The sequence below is a fragment of the Polistes dominula genome, unplaced genomic scaffold (genome assembly GCF_049000335.1).
Source record: "Polistes dominula isolate Pdom_NZ unplaced genomic scaffold, Pdom_raw_medaka contig_16, whole genome shotgun sequence".
Taxonomy (NCBI): domain Eukaryota; kingdom Metazoa; phylum Arthropoda; class Insecta; order Hymenoptera; family Vespidae; genus Polistes; species Polistes dominula.
The window spans coordinates 1,836,206-1,860,653 of NW_028301040.1; the positions used below are offsets into that span (position 1 = coordinate 1,836,206).

The 24,448-nt window shown below is 36.6% G+C and overlaps 1 protein-coding gene across 10 annotated transcripts in view; it reads right to left on the reverse strand.

The window, feature by feature from the left end:
- Positions 1-24,448, reverse strand: part of Tet (tet methylcytosine dioxygenase-like) — a 95,121-nt gene that overhangs the window by 16,060 nt on the left and 54,613 nt on the right. For 8 of the 10 annotated variants that reach the window (XM_089174627.1, XM_089174630.1, XM_089174633.1 and 5 more), the window contains exons 4-7: positions 13,120-13,362; positions 4,227-4,464; positions 3,907-4,142; positions 228-3,579 (exon numbers count right to left, since the gene is read on the reverse strand). In XM_089174627.1, coding sequence (XP_089030753.1) covers positions 228-3,579; positions 3,907-4,142; positions 4,227-4,464; positions 13,120-13,362 — 4,069 coding nt within the window. Of the gene's footprint in view, positions 1-227; positions 3,580-3,906; positions 4,143-4,226; positions 4,465-13,119; positions 13,363-21,367; positions 21,628-22,408; positions 22,726-24,448 lie in introns of those variants that run through there. The other 2 variants (XM_089174637.1, XM_089174636.1) reach the window with 2 other exon arrangements.

A 24,448-nucleotide genomic window follows, 5' to 3' on the forward strand; every position in this document is an offset into this window, starting at 1 on the left:
GAAGCGGAAACATTTATGCCATGTATGTTATATCCTTGAGAAGGAATTTGGGTTAGGTATGTACACACTTCTCTCTGGATCTCTGAACACAGCGCATAATCGATGTATTTTGGCCGTAATTATCAGTACTTTTTTTACGATTATAATTATTCGTTCGTGTGCAAATATTCATTGTTAGTGTGTTCTCTCAATGTTAGTGTCGTATTGAATACGCAATAGCAACTCACATTTATCGGCAGGAAAGCAGTTGCAGTCCGGTACCTCGGTCCTAACATTGTTCTTCAGTTTGTCCAAATGATCTTGCAATTTAGTAGTCGATGATGCGTTGCCACTTCTTGGACTATTAGGTCCTTCATTCTTTATATCAGAGTCTGATTTCTGTTGAGAATCTGCTAATATTTCATCCCTCGTTTGAAGACCTTGGCAACAACCTTCGCGTAGATGTTCCGGCGTAGGTTGTTCAGTACCACCCCTCCGACAGCACCACGAACCAGTACTCGGTGATACTTTGGCGGGACCACCGTCGCCTCTAAATTTATATTCCGAAGCATCATGCGATGTTTGATCTGGTTCAGCTTTTACAGGCAGCGTAGTATGGTCTTCTCCTCTAGAAACATTGCAGGATTCAATGTTTTCGGGTATGGCGCAATTGTATTCTCCTATGTTTTCCTGCTTGATGGTTTGATCTGAAGCGTACTTTACCTCCGAACTATCTTCCTCTTTCGTGGATGGCTGGTCTACCTCCATTTCAACGGATCTTTGTTCATTTTCAACCACTACGGAAGTATCCGCGGTCTGTATAAATTCAAGGTTGTTGTCTCTCGCTTTCTCAGTTGTACCCGTGTCTTCTTGTACCTCTTCGAGTCTTGGAGTTTCTTTTTCAACGCACTGTTGTTGAAACGTCTTATCTTCTATGGTAGGATTATCATGATGCTTATTCTGGTCTTTCCATACCTGTTCCTGGTCTTGTTCTTGCATATGTTGCTGTTCATCAGAAGGTTTGTCAAGAACTATTTTATTCTCTGTCGTGAATTTCATTAAATTTTCTATAGCAGTCACGCCGGTTTCTGTTAGTACGTTATGATTACTTAAATTGGTTCCACCTCCTGTCCATTCTAATAAGCCACCACCTTCGGGCAAACTATCGACCCGAGGGTGGTGGCTGTATAATAAAAAATTACCGGTCAAATTTTCATTAGATGGCGCCATTGACATGATTGTCGATTGATTGAGGTATTGATCCGTTGACTTGTCTTGCATCTTTTCCGAATTTTCCTGTGATTCACGTAACCTATCATCCCCAACATATTCTCCATTCGATCCAATGATGTTGTTAATATTATGCTGCCCTTGCATTTGACGGTGCATATGAAGATGTTGTTGCTCTTGATGATTCACTTGATGTTGCTGCTGCATTTGCTGGTGTTGCAATTGCTGCTGCTGCTGTTGTTGTTGTAATTGTTGTTGCTGCTGCTGCTGTTGTTGCAATTGTTGTTGCTGCTGTTGCAGTTGTTGTTGTTGCTGCTGCTGTTGTTGCTGCTGCTGTTGTTGCTGCTGCTGTTGTTGTTGTTGCTGTTGTTGCAATTGCTGTTGTTGTTGTTGCAATTGCTGCTGCTGTTGTTGTTGTTGGTGCTGCTGTTGTTGTTGGTGCTGCTGTTGTTGTTGTTGGTGCTGCTGTTGTTGTTGTTGATGGTGCTGATGTTGTTGTTGATGCTGCTGATGTAGATGCTGCTGCTGATGTTGTTGTTGCTGCTGCTGCTGATGTTGTTGTTGTTGTTGCTGCTGCTGTTGTTGCTGCTGCTGCTGCTGTTGTTGCTGCTGCTGCTGTTGTTGTTGTTGTTGTTGTTGTTGTTGTTGTTGTTGTTGCTGCTGCTGTTGTTGTTGTTGCTGCTGTTGTTGATGCTGCTGTTGATGCTGCTGCTGTTGATGTTGTTGTTGCTTGCTCAAAATCATTGACTTAAGTCGACTATTAAGATTCACTCGATTCGATTGAGCATATACATTATTTTCGTGGTTATCTTGATTATCTGAATATCCATTGTTCTTACTATTATCTGTATTTTGTTGCCACATGATTCTTTCTCCGGAATTTTGTATATCTTGTTTTGTCGTATGCTGACCCCATGTAGGTTGATTTTCATTAACTGGAGATGGGGACCATGCCATATGATTATCCATTTTAGTTTCTTGGGATGGTTGATTTTGCCATGTGGTAGATTGGTGGCCAGGTGTTCTCCTTGGACTAGGTTGAGAATCTGGCCATTGTTGTTGAGGTTGCTGACTGGATTCACTTTTCATGCTGTTTGGCGACCAGTTGGGTTGACTAGTTGGTGTATCTGGCCATGTCATTTGATTAGATGGGGTCAGTCTTGGATTTTGTTCAAGTTTAGTTTGTTGCGACCATTGCTGCTGTTGTATTTGTTGAGAAGATATGATTAATCCTGTATTTTGTTGACCAGTAACCTGTTGCGTTTGCATTTCAGGACTACTTTGTTGCCACGTATGTTGACCAGAAGGCGTTACTCTTGAACTTTGTTGGGACGGATTTTGCTGATGATCTGATAATTTTGGAGAATGTTGTGGCCATCCCTGATGTTGTTTTTGAGAAGATGGCGTTAATCTAGGGTTTTGAGTATCTCTTAATTTAGGACTTTGTTGCGACCAACTTCCCTGAGTTTGTTGCTGAGACTGTTGTTGTTGATTCTCGGTATTGTCAGACCACGATTGAGGAGTTTGAGGATCTTTTACGCTACCATTTTCCCAACTCATATGACTTCCTGGTCTTGATAATTCTTGCTGCCCTTGAAGCTGCATCGTCTGTTGCTCATTTTGCTGCTTCATAGTAGTTTGCATACTCTGCTGCTGAAGTTGCTGCTTTGAAGACTTCTGCTGTTGATGGTGTTGAAGAGTAGAATCAGACCACGTCATGTTACTATTATTTACACCACTGATTTTGGAACTTGTACTAGTATCAGTCCATATATGTCTTTGACTAGTATCCGACATAGCATGTTGCCGTTGCAAATGCTGTTGTTGTTGATGCTGCTGTTGTTGTTGTTGTTGTTGCTGATGCTGCTGTTGTTGTTGTTGTTGTTGTTGTTGTTGTTGTTGTTGTTGTTGTTGTTGTTGATGCTGCTGTTGTTGTTGTTGTTGTTGATGCTGCTGCTGTTGTTGTTGTTGATGCTGCTGTTGTTGTTGTTGATGCTGCTGTTGTTGTTGTTGTTGGTGTTGTTGCTGTTGTTGTTGTTGTTGCTGTTGTTGTTGTTGTTGTTGTTGATGTTGATGTTGTTGAGCAACTTGCGATTGCCACTGATTTTGTAGCTGTTGTTGGCCCATTTCCACGTAGCCTGGATATCCGTTAGAGTTGTGTAAGCTCTGTGGGCCCGGTTGAAGTGGATACCCAGGCATCTCGTTTCCCGACACATTATTTGCAGCAATTGTGGCAAATCCTTTTACAGTGTCCGTAGGAGGTGGTTGTTGTTGCTGCTGTGGCGGTTGTTGCGCTTGTTGGGTATCCATATGTACAGAGCTACAACGACTTGTTGGAGTTGTCGAAGGTGGTGGTGCCATTGTCACATCCTGAAAAGAGGATCATTCGATCTGTAACTTAAAATCGATTGCAGCTTTATCATCCGCAAGAAGAGACGCTTACTCTTCTTTGCTATGTAATACATGTGTTATTAAATCAATGATACGATTAAAGTATTATTATCATGTACACGTTATAATGAAAACAAAAATAAAAATAATTTATCTTAATTTTTTTAATACATGTTTTGCACGTATCACTGTATTTGATATGTATTTTAGCAACGAATATTAAGCTTCGTCTTCAAATATATTATAAAAATTCGGCCTTTGCATAAAACATTGGCACAAAAAATAAATTTCACTAGCAATCCTTACCTGCTGCTGGTAACCGTTAACATAATCCTGTCTTTCGTAACCAACGGGTTGCGTTGGTGCCGAAGCAGGATCCATAAATTGGCCATTTAATGGCCTCTGAGGTGTCGAAGCTGCCGTTTGCGGTGCCACGGGTGTTAAGGGTGAAGGTTGCCCCGTGATTGTATATTGTCCTGTTGTCCCGGCTCGTTGAAATGCCGATTGATCAGTAGTTATAAAAGTTTGCTGTTGATACGCGACTGCAATGACAATTTGAATTAATTCATGAAAATATATTCATACTTATTTTTAGACAATGACCTTAAAATATTTCATTTACGTACCTGGTTGAGGATGATAAGGCGTTGCGGTGCTGTACTGAGTGTGATATCTTAATTCTTCTAATTGATTAGGAGCAGGAATTTGTTGAATAAATTGTTGAGGTGGCCATGCAGCTGGCGTGGTTTCAACTGCGACTGCACCCACAGGACCAACTCCCTGATGCCATACTGTATTACCGAAACCAGCTGCCGGCCGAAAACCGGCACTAGAATCTCCATAAAATGGCACTACTCCGGGAGACTAAAAAAATATATGATTTTGCATAATATAATCTAATATAGTCACTTAAATCGAATATAGTGCATATTGAGTCTTACATTTAATTCTTATTCGATAATTTCGATTCATTAATTATTTATTAATTATTACAAATACTTCAATTTTATTTTTATTGTTACTGCATTTTTATCAAACAGCATTGTAAAATTTTCCAAACAGTATAAAACAAATTATTTAACAGAACCATAATTGTTACTTGTTACTATTCGATAAACAGTTATTGAATTACGACAATAATCCCATCAACGAATAACCAAAGAAGATGAATTTCGTCGTTACATCCTACAACCGGACATGCCAGAGGTAGATTGATTTAGCGACGATCGATCTAAACACTGAATACGCTCGAAACGTTATATCGCATCAATTGGGTATTAATTCATAAGCGACAAAAAGGAAAGCATATGTTCATTGAATAACCTAATGTCTGTTGAATATGAATGCATTCATTGTATTGGTTTGCAATTGATGAGCTTTAAGCCCATTAATATTGAATGTATTTACAAAAGATCGACCATTTGAAATACTGGACTAACTAATTTTGAATTCCTTTCATTTCATTGTTAGAAATGATCACAAAATACCATTCCTATGATACTCTAGTTTTTTTTTCTTTAATAAAAAAAAAAAAAGAAAAAAAAGAAACCGGTGAAAGTAAAGAAAAAAAAAAAAAGATAGAAAAAAGGGCAGCAATCCAGGAGGATAACTGCAGGTCTCTTTGATGCAAGAGCATAAACCACTTAAACGAATCGCTCCTTCCTTTCATTTCGGATCGATAATAGAGGGGTGGTAGTAGTGAGCTTGAGAAACTCCGTGAAAGCCCCCAAAGTGGCCGTGAATCCGTGTTTGTGGTCGAGGTTGATAGCATCGAAGGAAGGCGGGCGTCTCGCCAAGCGAGACAGGGGTCTCTTTGCCCCTACCCTTTACCCATGGCACACCACCAACCGATGTGGACGTTCTACTCTCGGATAGACCTCTCCTTCCCTCTTTTCGCAGCTTTCTCGCTTTCTCACTGTGTGCCTGCCCTTAGGGGAGAAAATCCTTCCGTTCTCGTGGCACCGTGACCTAGGGCAACGTGAGAGCCTGAGGCGCGATAAAACGGGATGTCCCGTGACAGCACCCAAACATAACCCTCAAGACCCTGCCCGCCAACTCGAACCACGTCGACTGCCAGCCTTTTGCTCTCTTTCTCTTTCTCTTTCTCTTTCTCATTCTCTCTCTCACTTGAATCCTCCATCTTCTCTTCCTACTCACCAGCTAAAACCCCGGAAAGAGTTCATTGCCCTCGACCTTTCGTGTACCTACTCTCCTTTCTCCAGCATGCTCCGCTTACTCTCTAGGGCAGAGCCACTTTACGTGCCGTATTACGAGCACACTCGTTGTCGTCGTTGTCGTCGTTGTCGTCGTCGTTGTCGTCGTTGTCGTCGTCGTCGTCGTCGTCGTCGTCGTCGTCGTCACTGACGACGTTGAATACAGATTCTTTTTACTTACCGAGTAGACTGCTTGAAAATAGGACGTATATATCAGCGCACATTACTTTCTCGTTTACTGGCACGCGCTTGCTTGCTCGCTCGCTCGCGCGCGTGTCTAGCTTAGCGTAACATGTTTTAGCTTGTTCCTTGATCGCGTGCGAATAAAACAGCTTGTAGAATCAGTTAGAGCCGATGAAAGTGTTGTTGTTTTTCCCTTTCGTTCTTTCCATCCAACTCAATAAAACGAACCGTATCCGGAAAGGTTATAGTATCGCTACAATATTGTAATTCATCTTATTTTATACATCCCATCACTTAATTTCAATTTAAATATTTTTTATTAGTAATTGTCATAAATGGCATTATCATATTGCCCGACGTAAAATATTCTGATGAATCTACGGATGTATCATTAAAATTATTAATTGTATCAAATCATTTAAAAGAGGTCATGTTATAGGTAACAGGAAGATCATTATCTTGATGCAATCATTACCTAATTTGCATTTAATAATTCTGATAATACTCGAGCAAATTGATTAAAATGGAATATCCTGTGCCACGCATATATAGCCTACTACACTAGTAACAAGAGAGAAATTTATTTATCGTCACGTCAGCATTTGCCTCTTCGTTCTCCACCCCTAACCGGGTATCAGTGGGATCACTTATACTCTCTCTCTCGTTCATTTGCTTGCTAAACAAAAATTGACTGATAATTCGCTTATTAAGCATCTTTGTTTTATTACTCTTTGGGCATCGTTTTAGCTAATTAATTTATATATATATATATATATATATATATATGTATATGTTATTAATCAAATGTAAAGAATGAGTTTCCATTTAATACTTTGATGGGTAAATTGAGTGACGTTATTGCGCTTATTAGTACAGTCTTCAGAATTTTAATTATTAGCGTTTTAATCTTATCAACACATTTCCAATGTAGTACGTTTGAGATCAGGTAAAATTTCTGCTCACTCAGTTGATAAACGTTAGGCTAAAAAAAAAATGTAATTATTTCTGAAACTTAATGAGGAAGAAGACTTCTAGAATGTATTCAAGGGAGCTTGCAGGTGTGACTTACAAGTTAGCGGGTTGACTAAGCCTTGCGTAAAATGATTTTTAAAAGAGGGTACCACAAGGGAACTTGTAGGCAACCTAGCAAGGCGAGGACTGAGCCTTGAACACGGTGATTTTCTAGTCTAGAAGCCTAGAAATCTAGAAGAAGGAGTTGATGTTATATGGATCAGACTCACATGTCACACCAAAGATGATTTTCTCAGACTCAGATATTATAGTCAAGATGATTTCTTCAGATGCAAGAACCACAGCAAAGATGATGATCTAAGAAGTGTACAGGTTTCACAGGACACGTTTTGGAAGATGACAGAACCACAGCAAGGATGATGATCTAAGAAGTGTACAGGTTTCACAGGACACGTTTTGGAAGATGACAGACTGCTTGAAACTGGCGAACTTCTAAAATTTTCGTCTTAAAAAACTTCTTGAATGTGTAAGATAACGTTCTTTAAAATAAAAGCGAATTGTAATTTAAAAAGTAACAAGTAAAGCACAAAAAGAGTAATACAATTTTTTTCTTATTTAATGTAGAGAACAACTTTTTCACAACCGATATCGAATAGAATGGTTTTACATCTGATACAACTAAACAACCGATTACGATCTTTTTTTCTTAATATCTCAATTCATTCATAAAGAACTAACGTTTTATTGATTAGCAACTAACATCTTAGCAACCGAAAACTTATTGATTAAAATTTAAATCTCATTGATTAACAGCTGACTGTTCTCCGACTACTCAATCCGCAACTCTTTAAATCATTTTTTATTTTAATTCTAGAACGAACTTTAAACAAGAAACACACAAAGGGAGATATTTTAACATAGAAGAAAATTTGTTCTTTTGTGGAAGGATTTCTATCCTGTTATTTGGGATTATTGGGCTCCTGGAATTTACGTAACGTTATTATACATATACATATTCTTCTCATACATATATATGTATGTATATATGTATGTATATATGTATCCATCACGGGCAATTGCGAAAGAGAAAACCGCACGTGCTTCGCGGTCGGACGCAATTCGCGTACAGGCAACGATCGCCCGGCATTTCGTGGTTTTGGTTTACTGCATAATTGCGCGTTTCGATGGATACGCCGACACAACATTGATACCTTTATCGCCACGATATTGCCAATTACCGTCGAACGACATCGAACCACGTTTGCGTATGCAGATGGCGCTTCATATTCTACAGAATCTAAGCTAATATGTATAATGTGTGAAAATACATAATTAATGCCAAATATACCCATGAATTCTATCGAAATCAATGCCAAAATGTAACACATTCTTACTTTAATTCCAATAGAATTAGTATATAACATCAGTAATAATAACAATAATATTCGTTTGACTAACATTCAAATATTTTTTTATTTCATCTAAATGAATAGAGAGAGAAAAAACTAAAAATGTCTAACAATTTTATGTATTTATGCAATTTATGATAAATTTGTTATATTCAATCTTGGGGATTCAAGATTTTACTTTACATAATAAATACATAAAAATAGAATATCCGAGCTCGAGTATAAGAAACGTTCTTGGAATGAAGGGAAAAATGCGTAATATAAAAGAATTTTAAACGTGCACTCTCAGTATTTTTTCCAATTTCTTGAATGAATCTTAAAAGAACGAAAAAAGAAAAGGAAAAAAAAATAAAGAAAAAAAAAAATAAAAAGAAGAAGAAAAAGAAATACCAAAGATAAGGAAAGGAAAGGATAGAAAAGAAGTATTCGTTGTTTGTATGTGTGTGTGTGTGTGGATGTGTGTCCTCGCTACGAGGGTTGTGCAGGCATTTGCTACCGAAATGGCAGTATGACGTCTAGGGGGTAGGGGTAGACTACCGACAGACGGCGACTGCGGGGGCGGTGACCGGCCGCCAACGCGAATCAATACCCGCAGGAACAGGAACCGCCGACCTACGAGAGGTATGTGTTAGAGTACGAGAGGAGACACGAAGAGAGAGAAAGAGAGAGAGAGAAATAGGGAGAAAGAGAGTAAGAGAGAGAGAGAAGAGAACTAACCAACGAAGAAGAGAGGGACGCGAAAACGGTGTAGGAGGAGAAGGCAAGCAGAATGAGACCTGAAGAGAAGGAGGAATCGTGAGTTTCTCCCACCCCTCCCTTCAGTTACCCTTACCACCAGTACCACTACTACCACCACCACCACTACCATCATCAGCTCTACCCATCAGCTAGCTCCTCCACTGCACACCATACCCCATAGTCGTCGCCACTGCTGCTAATACATACGAATGTGTTGTTCACACTCACATCAGAGGTTGCTGCTGTTGTGCTGTTGCTGTTGCTGCTGCTACTTGCTCTACCTGTCTCTACCTTTTACGACTCTTTCATGTCTCTTCGACGCTTTCCTTTTCTCCTCGACACGTGTAAAAGATGCATGCTCGAGGCGAGAGGAAGCAGAGAAAACGGGTAGAAGAATGCGTAAAGAAAACGAGATCGTTCTCTTGGGACACCAAGAAGACTAGTGTTTCTCGTACTTTTTCTGATCTACATTGATACTAATACTACTACTACTAGTATCTTTCTTTCGATCGCTTTTTTTATCTTTCGATGATTTGTTGAGAGATACTTTTTACCTATAGTCACGTTTTATTATCCTTGTGTATTTTCAATTTATAATATTATTGATATAATAATATATGAAATAAGAAAGGAAATATTATGACGGGATATAAATTATTTTATAAAATGTTAAGAAATAAAATACGCCTACGAGAGTCTTTAGATAGTACGATATGTCCGAATACATATTACTACTTCGTGACTTACAGTCTGGAGTTCGACGGACCGTCTATACGTGACCTTGACGGCCGACGATTGGACGGGGTTCTGTTGGCCGAGAGATAGACTGAGAGAGAGAATGAGAAAGAGAGACAGAGAAGCCGAATGGAAGTCCAGAAGACAGTACGGATACACGCAGATTACTTCTCTGGACACACTCAAGTGTATACACACACACACACACACATACTATCGTCGCTGGCACATAAATGCATACCGTAGTCGGAGACTGGTTTGCCCAGTAACCTCGCATACTGGCCGAGCTAAGAAGAACGAAATGTACTCTCCCAGTCGAATACAAAAGACCACATTCCTCTCTTCCTTCGAACCCTTCACACCTTATCTTATACAACCTTACTCTTTCTATTTGTCTGTTCGTACCTTTCTTCATTCTTTCAACTTTTCGTTATTAGTAGTCTTTGCTTCATTGGGTTAAGAGGACACGTCAACAAAAAAATCGATTTTTTTTTTCGATTTTCTGAAAGAATATTACAGTAAAACCTCTTTTTGTGCGGAGGATAGGGACCGAATAAAAAAAAATATTCGAAAATTTTATAAATACTTACATATAATAAACACAAACACCGCACAAAAAGAGGTTTTACTGTATTTCAAAAATATTTTTTCAAATTTTGGTAAAGATCCGCGCATTATTTACGAAACTGTAGTAGTTTAAACGGAGCGCGCCGTAGCGCTCCAAGTAAGTTACCAAAACTTTCAACGTTAATTTCTCCTATTCGCGTTTTTAAAACGGTGGCCCTCGCTGCGTCCAGACCATTTATCCTATCCTTACCAAATTTTGTACAGTAATACTAGATACACGTATCTAGGGAATGAACGAAAGGATTTTTCGATAAAATGCCAATTTTGTTTTTTTTTTTGTTTCTTCAAAAACTCGGCGATTTTTCTGCAAAAATGTCAATTTTTTTCGCAAAAAGTCGACTATTTTGAGAACAATTAAAAAATCAAAATTTCCTTTCGTTCATTCGCTGCGCCAACATCTCTACTAAAGGATAACACTCAGTTTTTTTGGTTTATGATGAACCAATTTTTGCCAGTGAGGGCCACCGAAAATCACCTTTTTTTTTTGTACTCTTAGAAAAGTGACCACAGACAACACAATTTACAATATTTTTACACAAAAAAAATTATGAATATAGTTCAGATATATAACTTACATATACCAAAAATTTGTATTGATATTAATAAAACTGGCTGCAAAAAAAATTCACAAAAAAACCTCTTTTTTTTTACACTCGAAGGTGACGTGTCCCCTTAAATCGTTCTTTCATATTGTTCTTTTCTGATTGAAACAGTTCAACAGGGTTCAATTTAGTAGTTAATCTAAAAGTATCTTTAATATAATTAAATCATTAATTAAGAATTATTTTCTTTTTTAATTCGTACTAGGTTATAGAGTAGTTTAAAATAGGAATTAAGAGTTACTTTACTTATACTTTCCTTTTCGGGTCAATTGAACCAAATACGTTTGATTTATTTGTCTAGACCAGTGATTCCCAAAGTGAAACGTGGACTTTGGGGGTAGAGGAAATAAACTACTAAACTACTGTGTCAAACTGTGTCAATAGTACTAAAATAATAGAAAAAAATTAATTCATTTTCATAAAGCGGGAATTATTGCTTTTCTGTAACTCTTATTCTTCGCACTTGGTGGGCCTGGTGAACGATTGAAGCGGTTCAGGGGGGCACAGGGGCGATTGAAGCGGTTCAGGGGCAGGGGGCGATTGATGCGGCTGTAAAAGAAGCTGTAAAAGAATTCAATAGTATATTACATACCTAGGTCAGTAAATTAAGAAATGTTTCAGAGCACATGTAATTGTTGTCCGAGGCGAAGCCGAGGTCAATAAACATGTGCTCTGAGGCTTTTTTATTTATTGACCATGGTGTGTATACTTTTTTTCTGCTCGACATAAGCGGAAAGCGGCAACTTCGTTCTGTTGACACTTTCCGCACGGAGTGGTGAAAAAATATTAGCAATATTTGGTCAAGAAGGGGGGCGGGGCGATAGGACAAAAAAGTTTGAAAACCACCGCCATTGGTCTAGATGAATAAGAATACCCTGGAAAAAAATATTTAACTTTGATCTACGATAGCGTTAGATCGTTAGCAATCTCCGATTACCTTGTAAACAGGATAGAACTCTCTTCGTGGTTGTTGCAAAAGGATCATAGCATATCAAATGACAAAAGAATAGTCGCGTGAATTATTGTCTCCAACTGGACATTTATATATATATATATATATATATCTAATTGAGGTTGAGTTACATATTTTATGTATAAGTAGCGATCGATTTAATAGATAATCAAATAGCTATAGTTGTTTGCATCCTTTCTTTGCACTGATTAAATATTATTTAAATAAGATACAGTACACATAATGTCAGATAAGATACTTATCGAAAATAATTTATTATTTGCAAATGAGTAAACAAAATGATGCAATTTTTTCTTAGTTAAACTTCATTGTTAGAAAATTGATAGCATGATAAGCAAAAAAGTATACTAATAATACTTTCTACAATCAAATATGTCAAATAGCCCTAGGCTTTGAGAGTTCTAATACAATTTTAGTTCGGTATAAAGGATAGTTTACAGATTTCGGTATGGAAAGGGCAAGTAGCAAGGGTCTAGGTCAAGGTCTTAGGTCTAGGTCTTAGGTCTAGTATTGCTATAGAGTAAAATCGACATTATCAGGCCACACTTCAAACATACAAAGTAATCGCTATCAGTATTACCATTTAACTATTGCAAATTGAATATTCAAAAGCTATGAAATACAATGAAATGTATAAAATATGAATCCAACGGGTGACATCATTTTTTTTTTGTAAATGGAGAACATCGCAGGTGTTCGTATAATCATCGTTTAAATTATAAAACTGTATATAAGGCAAAAAGAGTAATCAGAGTACTGTGCGATTGCTGAGTAAAGTTTGATAAGTAAAACTGTAATAGAGTGGCCTGACATCTATTATCAACAATAAAATTGAATTGTCCTACTATTTTATCGGAACATTTTTAAAAATAACATTTATCTTCATTGCAAAGTTATATCAAAAAGTAATCATGCTAATGCGTAGTAGAATCATTTCGTTTAAAAATATCTTTCATCAAAAATAATATCATTTTATTCGTATTCAATAGGTTTACTGTGTAAGATAACTTTGTTGTGAAAAAAATAAAAAAACACAAAAAAGAAGAAGACATTTCTGAGTTACTCACCATGGAGACAACGGGTGGCGGTGGATTTCCGTTTCTGAGAGCCGCCGTTTGCTGACTCGCCGCGGGGTTCAGGTTGTCCTTGGCCTGCTGCATGGGATCCGGCTGATGCAGAGGCTGCTGCGCTTGCTGTTGCTGTTGTTGTTGTTGGTGTTGTTGCAGACCACCGATGCCTGCTTGAGGACTACCAAGACCAGCGGGTGCACTGTCTGGCGTGCTGACTTGTCGAGCGATTTTTCTATAACTCTGAAAAATTCATAATAGACATTTTTTTTATTTTTTATTTTATTCGAATTTTATCATCTTGTTATTTTCACATTCATTATAATTTCAATTTAAATGTAACATTTTAAATATCATTTCAAATAATTCTTTTAGGATATTATTTCTTCAAAGCACTTAACGTAGATTTTATTATTATTATTTTTTTTTTGTGTGTGTGAAAAGGTATCGGTCTGAAAAGGTCTCATTTTTAAAATCTCTTAAAACTTTTAATTAGACTTATATTCCGCATAATACCTACATTAATTTTATAGAGAGAGAGCGAGAGAGAGAGAGAGAAAAAAATTTCAACATTTAATTATACTTTATGCTCAATTAACAATTTAATTGGATGTGATAAATTACAAAACACCGCGTACTGGTAATTTTAACGCGTAATCACGTAGCGCTGAGCGTTGAGTAGTTAAATATTAGATTTAAACAAAACAAATTCAACTGAACATCATTTCAAAAACTAATCAAGAGTCCGTACATTTATTACTCGAACAAGATGATAAAAATGACGATAAATCAACGCCAGAAGTTTTAATAAAAGAAGAAGAAGAAGAAGAAACAAAAAAAAAAAGATAAGTAAAAGAAAAATGAAAGGCTTTTTTTTTTTTACGTAGGATAGTTGCATCGAATAATTTCTAATACCGTGTTCATCTTCGCGGCTGTCACGGGACAAACTAGAAATGACGTATACATATATTTATCTTCGGAAATGAAGGAAGAAAAGGATGCTGGTACGAGAAGCGAGTATACGTTGGTGTGACCCTAATGCTAAAAATAGCTACATGGCCTAAGTAGGCCGAGGCGGCTGAAACTGTTTCCATAGTCCAACTGGTTGAACGAACATCATCGGTCGTACTAAGGCATGACCCCTTCTTCTCTTTTTGTATTTCCCCTTCCTTTCAAATCGTCATTCTTCGTTCCTTAATTCTATTATACGATAATAACATAAACGTTTCGAGTTTTCAAAAATAAAACTATATCACGTTAATCGTCAATCAATTTTGATTGCTCCAGTAATGGACACTTGTATGTTGAACGACGTGATATGGGGGGGGGGAAATAACAAATAAATCAATAAAATACAAATTAAAAAAAAAATGATAGAACAAAATCAATAATAATTTTACTTCGTATAATGGAATATGACATTTAGTTTGTAAAATATCATAAGTACAAGTAATTATATAAGCTCATTATTACATAAAAGAAATATAACTTATTTTACTATTAATGACACGATCGAAATACTGTCTCTAATATACATATAAAATCGTGTCTCCGAAGTATCGGTGAGAAACGCATAAACAAAACACATATATACATATATACATATATATATATAGAAATCGACAGCTATTAATTTTCTCTTGCACGTGCATGATACAAACATTCAATCTCACGCCCTCCATCCTATTTCATTCTCAAGTCCACGTATTTCACGATAGAGTACACAACTCACATATAACGAAGACTGCATATATTGGATTTATAAATAGGCAAGGTCTTTGGGCCCACGCTAAGCCCACAGGAGAGAATCGTATTTGCCTACCGATTGCTCTGTCACCCGCTGAGATATTTTATTTACATAAATCGAGATGCAACTTTGCGAGTGGAATTACTCTCGATCATTTTATTAAATATAATATATCGTTCAAATATCTCTTTGGCAAGCAACGAACTATGATTTAACTATTAAAATATAATGAATTACTGAGATATACCGGTCTTATATATGTATATATACATATAATCTTAATTTATGAAAAAAAAAAGAAGAAGAAAAAAACTAGAAATTTGAATAATTCACCTTCCAATTAAATTCATTGAAAAAAAAAAGAAAAATAATAATAATAATGACCGTTTGCAAATGATAGTATCACATCGTGGACATAGTATTGATAGTAATTACAAATAAGGAAAGACGTAACGATTGAGTAGACTCGTCATATCATCGAGACAAACTGATACAACTCCTTTTCACATTACCTTCGAATAGTAATCACAACTCATCCATTTGTTATGCGATGATCGGTGCCATTATAATGACGAAGAATCTCAAAATGACACATGTTAGCAGCTACCATAGATATTCGACGTTGTATCACGGTAAATCGACTTTTTTAAAATCTCGACATTCTCTCTCTCTCTCTCTTTTTTTTTCTTCGTCGTCTTTTATCGCGAACTTTAATCGGTGCTTTTTCAAGCCAGCCAAAGTTATAAATAGTCTTTCCTTATTCCCTGCTCTCGAACCGTCACGTGAAAGGCAGCCTTCCAAACGAGATGAAAACTTTCTTTCTCGAAATGTATTAAACTTCGTCGTCGTCGTCGTCGTCGTCGTCGTTGTCGCCGTCGTCGTCGTCGTCGTCGTCGTCGTAAACGTAGTAGTAGTAGTAGTAGTCGTCGTCGTCGTCGTCGTCGTCGTCAGCACCGTTCTGTAGTTGTAGTTATTATTATTATTATTATTATTATTATTATTATTATTATTATTATTATTATTATTATTATTATTATTATTATTATTATTATTATTATTATTATTAGAATTTCGTAGGACGTGATTACATGCCAATAACGATAAATAACATAGCAACTTGTAAATCTTACCTTGTAAAATTGTACCCATCATCATCATCATCATCATCATCTTAAATAATATATTTGTCTTAATTGTTTTATATTATTTTATTATAAATTTATGTTTCTTTTTACTTGTATTTTTTGTTGTCTTTTTCTTTTCAAATGAAATATTACATCGATACGACTAAACATTACAGGTAACAGTAATTCGGTTGGGTTTGACTTATCGCACGATTACGATGGGCAGAAAAGTCATTATTTGTTTTCTACCGATAAAAGAATGATACCGAATGGAGAAAGGCGAGGCAATTTATGGGAGACATTACGAAACGACGCGACGCAATATTTTATTGTCCATGCCAAGCTATATAACTCGCGTAAATGTATTTTTTTTTTTTTACTTTTTTTTCTTTATTTATTTATTTTTTCTTTTTTTTTACCGTCTCTCTTTCCCCTATTTCTTTTTTTTTCCTTTTCTATATATCTTTCTTTCCCCCCCCCCTCTCTCTCTCTCTCTCTCTCTCTTCCATTATATACACCGTATAATAACTAACTTTTACTTATTTCAACGGTAAGAAAAATAATACTCAACTTGACTTGTCGCGAATTGTACGTTTAAGTACTCATCGATCTCCATCGTCGAAGATGAGTTTCGACGAACGACACTAACGACCTTACCCGATGTCGCGGTAAAAGCTCAAACCTTCGATACCTTCGGCTTGTCCTTGTCTCATACTAAGGACAATGACCACCGCGGCTGAACCCTTACCGGTTATTACCGCCATAATTTTATCGATTATTCGCATATACCTTCTCTCTCTCTCTTTCTCCTCAACGTTGAGAATTCTTAAGAAGGATCCTTCCTACGTGTGTTCTTCGACTGTAATTTCATCCATACGAGAAGATTATATTTCTTTTTTTTTTTTCTCTTTATCTCATAAATTTAATACTTAAGTAATTATCTAAAAGATTGCAAATGTCTTTCAGATCTCTCAGGGAAAAATGGGACGTTCGTTTAAAAATATTTCATAATTTTGCATTTCGAAATATTACAATGTTTGTTTGTTTTTTTTTCTTTTTTCAAATTCATATTTTGATAACAAAACTTTGGTGTAGAGATATTTTTTTTTTTTTTATTAAATCGTTCGCGTTTTCTTTTTTCTTTTTTGAGATACAAGATAGAGATATATATATAAAATAAGAGAAAAAGAACAAGATGTGATACAAAGTAGAGCACCTTCTGGCTATTTCATTTAAAACAACGACGTTCACACAGGTTAGTTCGTTCGTTCATTCGTTCATTCGTTCGTTCGTTCGTTCGTTCGTTCGTTCATTTTTCTAACGGCTACGATGCACCAACGTTATATAACGACAACCAACAACGATGGTTGTAGCATGCTCGTTTACGAGCTCATTTTTTGGACGATCTCGTCGGAAATAAATCCGCTGCGGGCCGTAGAAAAAACTCATGCGAGTCGAGAAAAAAGAAATTAAAAAAAAGAAAAAGAAAAAAATAGAAAGAAAAAAAAACAAAAAGTAGGAAAAACGAAGATAGAAAGAGATAAAGAGAATAGGATACAAAAAAAAAAGAAAAAGGATGAGAGATCTCTCTTTCTCCTTTGTCCAAACCCGCGTTAGTAGACGAGCAAAGGCTCTTTAATGGCAAAGACAAGCAAATGCACATCCTGTTTTTAATGACCGAACTTGAGCGTGGAAATTCATTAAATCATAATTTTTTTTTTTTCCTTTCTACCTTTTAACTCTAATCATACAATGTTCTCTCCTACTCTCCTTCAGACCCCCCCCCTCCCCTCGCCCACCCCGCCCCTCCACTATGCATTTTTCATTTAATACTTTAAAAGGAAGACTTAAAAATATTGTTAATTCAATCGAACGTTTTTGTTTCGTATTATTATTATTATTATTATTATTATTTTTTTGTTCGTAACGCACACATATACACATATACATATCATAATAAAAAATATATCTATAAAAATATTAAAAGATAGATTTTTGTGATTTAATATTTAAGTTAATTGGTTCATTAAGTCACGTATCCATAAATCAGAGAAATAAATCGACGACTAAACGATCTATTGCGCATAATGATCGTTAAAATGGTAGGTTCGAACGGATGGTCGATCTTTCAAGGATAAGTTCGTCATATCTTACATACGTATACATATGTAAGTTTTGTGTAGATGGTGTGCACGTAGAGATGTCTATTACAATCCTGCCAACAATGGAGATCGAAATTACGCGGAAGACGAAGTCGATGGTAGCTAACGAGCATGGTTATTGAAAAGATAATGTGTTCTCTCTTATTTCGTTCCCTTTTAAATCTCAAACGATTCGCTTCGTTGGAAGCATAGTTATACCAGGGAAGAACCTTACGCTTCTCCGAGCACCTTTTCAAAGATTTACAAAACGCATTATGTACGCTTAATGATTTTATTTATATATAGATATTATATATATATATATATATAATATATAATATAATATATAATATATATCATAGAAAAGAGGGGCAATGATAATTCAGGCCTGTTATTACTTATATCGTTGATAGTTCATTGATAAATAACATCGTTGGCATATTATTCAATTTTTTTTCCTTCTTCCCTCTTTTTTTCCTTTTTTCCTCTTTTAAATGAAAACATTTTCCCTTTTTTTTTTTTTTTTGATCTACGTCGATCAACAAAATGTTTTTTTTTTTTTTTTTACCTGACAATATTCTCGAACACATTGAATTTTTAGTCCCATATTCTCAGTCGAACAAAATAAAAAAGATGATGGATTCTTTTGAAACGTCGATCATCGTTGTAGGGAAATATAATATCTGCACGTCATAATGGATCTTTCTCTTTTCTTTTTTTTTCTTTTTTCCTTTTCGTTAAATTTTTTCTTATTTTATCTATCGGCAGGTAAAAATACTGCTGGCTAAATCTATAGTCGAGAGTTTCATGATACAGAGAGTTAGAAAGGGAATCCATTACGCAAGCGAGCCACGTGGTCGATCACGTGGCCAATTATTCGGACGTTAATGTCTGCGAGTGAGGAGGATTATTTCACGTTTTATAACAAAACTCGATTTCTTTTTTTTTTTTTTCAAATGTACTTTAAAACTAAGCTTAATTTATGTTAACGTAAAAATTCTATATGTGCAATAACACAAATGACAAATGTAAATCTATTTCAATATAACTTAGAATTAATTTCAAAATTTCAATTAGTCAGATAATTTATAAACAATATTATTATCTCGTTATTTTTATCTGGCTATTAGAAAAAAAAAAAGAAAAGAAAAATACAACGTAATATAAACTTCAATTTATCAACGTCCTCTCATAGACGAATAAGGAAAACTTCAAGAAGACACGTATGGTGTATCGATATAAATACTCATCCAGGATCGGCCATACCTATCGCAACCCCTACTACCATAAAATGTCGTTTAATTATAAATGGCTAAATGGTCTTTCGTTTTGTATTTCCCTTACAAAAATTCAATACCTAGCTTCTTCTTTGTCTGACAAAATTTCATTCAACTAGCTAAGAAATACGAATGAAAGAAAGAAAGAGAAAGAGAGAAAATAACAGTACTGTTAAAAATTAAAATTAAGCATAAATGGAAAATGAGAAAAAAAGAAAGAAAAACAAAGTTTTCACTTAAAAAATACTTGGAGTAATCGAAAGAAAAGAAAGGGGAGAAACTAAATGTATGATATATTAAAACAATAGTTATTATAGCAACGTGTCAATTCATAAGTGCGTTGAAACGCATGGCCTCTGTGGGCAACGACCGCTCTCTAGCCGTCGATTTCAGCTTACCTCCGGTCATTCCACTCGTGATGATTCACATTCCGTCGATTTAAGCCAAAACGAGCTTCACCGGCTCCCTCTATCTCTTTCTTCGTATCACTCTCTCTCTCTCTCTCTGTCTCTCTCTTTCTTTCTCTCTTTTTCTTTCTCTCTTTTGCGCGGCAAACGCACGCACTTTTTCAAATACAAACGTATACTTTAAACGCCGCGCAAAATTGTTGCGCGTCGTATTGGAAATCATTTTCTTCAAAAGTATCGTTCACTAGCTATGGACAGCTAACTGGAAAACGAATTGAATTCTGTTCATTCCAGTGCCATTATGGGAAACTTAAGTATCATTCATAATAATCGACTGATATTTTTCTAAGTGTCTTGTTTTACAACCAACAGTAAAGAAAGAATACCGAGACTTGACCTGAATTCCGCGATAGAACAATTGCGCAATCGGTGAAATGTTCAACGTGTTTTTCACCCTTTTGTTTATTCGATAAAAACAACAAAATTATATAATATATATATATATATAAGTATAAAAGTATAATATGATAAATATTACCTTATAGAAAGTCGATGAAAGAAAAAGTGAAATAAATTTAAAAAAAATGTCGACTGTTTGTGCAAGGCGAATAAAACAAGGGATGAAGATAAATGTTTGAAGATTATTTTTATTTAAAATAAATCGAGAGTAGAAAAGGCTTTCTCGTGTAATGATCGAATGAGCCTCAAACGATACTCCGGGATGTTTCCGAGCGTGAAAACGGAAGGGAAGCTTTGTTAAAAGCTGTAGTAAACAACATGTGAACGATATCGGTTGTAACGTGGATCAACGCGCGGTTTCTCTTATCCCCGGTTGATTTGAAAATCATTTATCTTTGTCGTGTTTCATGCTTCAAATGACAATCGCAAAAATATCTTCTAAATGATTCCAAAACATTCGAATATATTTCAAAAACACGCGACAAAATGTAATTAGTAAATGTTACGATCGTTGAAATAAAATTCTTTTGACAGATTTTATAGAAATATTTATAATTGAACACATAAATATTATACTAAACGATTAAATAATAAAAGACAATGTTATTACATTGTCGTGGATACGTTATGATTATAAAAGACCCGGCGGATGCGACACAGCTTGAAACACATCGCTTGAGTTTTTCCAATATAAGATGAAAATTATTGTCTTCTATAAAAACATCCTATCCAACGTAAAATAATTGAATCGTTAATCATGAATCATTTTCATTTCTTTTTTTCAACCGATAAATCATTTCCACATGTTCTTTATAATACTCCATTCAAATTTCCCGCCCATTTACATTCTTTCTCGTTCTCCATCATCTCTACCAATCAAGAAAAAGATTTCAAATGAATCCTGTTCGATCTAGAAAGAAATCAATTTCGTTTCTAGATTTACAACATATTACAACCCAAAAATCCTGTTGTCCTTTTGCACGAAAAAATGATCCACGAAGATCGATGAAATCGTGTTCACCGATATCTTATTCACAGATAGAAATTACGAACGATGTAAGCGTAAGAAGAAAACATAAATCAGAAATCCTACCTTTCCTTCGAGAGATCCTTCGAATACAAAACAACAAACGTTCACTTTGATTCTGAAGATATTTTCGCCGAATAAAAATACTATGGATCTTTTATTATTTATCTCTCTATTTCTTTATTTATTTTCAAATAAGGAGTTTCGTGTACACTGACCACCGATAAAAATCGATCGTGACTCGTTGGAGGAGCACCCACACACACTCACGGATCGTTCACCGCCAAAAAACAGCCGCGGGACTGTTCTCTATCTCCCCGTTTCTCTTCGTCGATCTTTTCCCCTTTCCCCTTTCCCCACCACTACCAGCACTCCCACTCCAAAGCCTTCTCCTCTCCTCGGGAGAACCTTCCAATGCACGTTAAGCGCACACTCACACGTTCTATCTTTCTTCTTCCATGCGTTCCAACATTTCGACTATATACTTTCTATGTTTCTCTCTCTCTCTCTCTCTCTCTCTCTCTCGCTCTCTCTCTCTCTCTCTTTCTCTATTTCTCCCTTCCCCTCTCTCTGTCAAACTTTTTTTCTCTTAGCTACTTTCTATCTCTCTTTCTCAATTTTCGCGCTCATGACGCGCAAGAGATTCTCGTATTCTCCGCGCCACACCCAAATCGTTCAAGAAAATACTCCGGACAACTTCAAGGAGACGAAAAAAAGGAAGAAGATGAAGAAGAAGAAGAAGAAGAAGAGGAAGAAGAAGAGGAAACTTTTTTGTATTGCCCGCGCGTTTTGACTCGAACAGAAATCGACCTCCCGCGCTGACGCCGTGGGTCTCTCTATCTCCGTCTATCTATCTATTCATCTCTGTCTCACCCTGTCTCTCCCACTCTTTCTGTCTCTTTCGCTTTACCCCTTCTCTCACGTCGCACGTGAGGTCAAAAAAAAAGACAAAAATCAAAGGAAAAAATTAAATGGTAAAGAGGGGGGAGGGGGGAAGGTAAAAAAAAAATAAAAATAAAAATAGAAATAAAAATAAATATAAAAATAAAAACAAAAACGTAAAAAATAACACGTCTTAGATAATAATCCTGTGCTCCGCGTTTTTACCTTTAAATTTTTTCTTTAGCTTCTTTTTGGTATTTTCGTGATAATGTGTTTCACGCGTTATCTCTTTCTTTACCGCGCTTATTTTGTCCCTTTTCTATAACGGGGTAAATTTGACAATGTTATAGTAGTATATACTCGCGTTTTGTACAGACACACGGGTCACGTCGTTCTCGGGCAAACGAAGCTAGCCACTAGAGTAGCGTCAAGTGCGCGCCTCCGCGTTGCTTCTTCACCGAGCTATAACCTCGCGTCACGCGCGCCTCGGAAACGTTCGTGCCTTTTCGTGTCGCTAACCTTTCGCTCTCCCTCGCACCGTACTCCCCCTCCCCCTCCTACTCCTCCTCCTCCACCTCCTCCTCCCCCTATCCCCCCAATCGTCTTTCTCCTTTCAGCCTTCTCCCCACCATTGAACCTTTACTCCCGCCGACTGGGATCCCCCACTTCTCCTTTATCACCTCCACCTCCTCCATCTACTCCTCATCCAACATAACTCCCACTTCTCCAGAGGAACACTCTCTTTTACCTCGCAAACACATATACATACATACATACATACTCACCCTCGCTTTTCGTTTCTTCCGATACACATACATCGGCATGCAGAAATCTCACTCTCATCTCACAATCAGTCATACTTTGCATTCTAGAAAACCTTCCAGCGCGTCGTCATCTTTTTCATTACCTTTCAACAATCCTCGTCTCCTTCATTTTCTGTAAAATTTAAAGAGAAAGCCCTTTTACTCAAAAATCTACTCAAATCCCTTGGTTTTGTTCTCTAAAACTATAGAAAGTGGGGAGGGGGGACATTAAACTAGCGGCTAACTTTTGCGCGCCACTGTAAACATCTCCTCAGTTAAGGTTGGTATTCTAGACACAACGACTCGCGCCTGACTATCCCTCCTCCTCACGGCATCGTTTCCTCTTGGATAGTCCTCCTCTCACCATTCCACCCCACACCATCATCATCCAGCCGCCGCCGCCGCCGCCGCCGCTTCGAAGGGACGCGGTCGAAACCCTCTTCTCTTTCCTCTTGACTCTGCTTTCATACTACTACTATATAGGCCCCCTCTACCCGGGCATCACTTTTCCCCACTATCATCAACCTATACTCACTCCTCTCCCACTCCTTCCGTTTCCGCGAGAGTCGCATCGACGCCGACTCTTACGTTCCCGACGACAATACTTACGGACAACGTCAATCTTTCTTTGTGAATGTGTTGTTGTTGTTGTTTTTATTGCTATTATTTTAATGTTGTCATTGATAATATCTATACGATCATATCTCTTTCAATGAATTCAGAGATTGTCTTGATTGCCTTTCCTAAACATCAAAGATTGTACTTTAAATGACGATTAAAATGATTACACAAATCATGTTTATTATTCGATGGTTATCTCTTGAACAATAAAATAATGCAAATGCTTAAGAAAGATAGGATCCCAAAAGTTAACATTTGAATAAATACCCAGTATCGTTTGTATTCAGTTTGATAGCACTTGTAAGGAGTAGCAGAAAACGAAAAGCAAAGTGATAAGACGTGATGTCGAGGGACGATAAAATTCTCCTTCCTATTCTAATACCTTCCCTTCCTACCTCATTCTCTTAAGTGGCTCGCTTTCCGTGACTGGAATATACGAAGGTAAAGGATCGAAGCAGATATCCTTCAAACGAGATCATTCCTCGGGACTTCGTTTATTAACGTCGCTGCAACAAGTTGCCGAGCGCATTGCCACTGGCGAATAACACCCTTTTAGCCGCTCTCAAATCCGCTCTGTGCCAACCCTCTTTCTAGGAAACCGAGTAACCCTTTAATAGCTAGTCGTGTTCACCTCTATAAAGCAACCGTACACTTAGCTTCGAGTTGTTGTTCTACAAAGTAGATCATATTTTTAAACAATTCTTTCGGTACGAGTAACATTTAACATAATAAAAAAAAAGAAAAATAAAAACGAAGAGTATACATTTTCATTGCACTTTCTTCAAGTTGTGTTAGTTATTGCACGAGAAGTATGAACATTTTTTTTTTTTTTTTTTTTTTT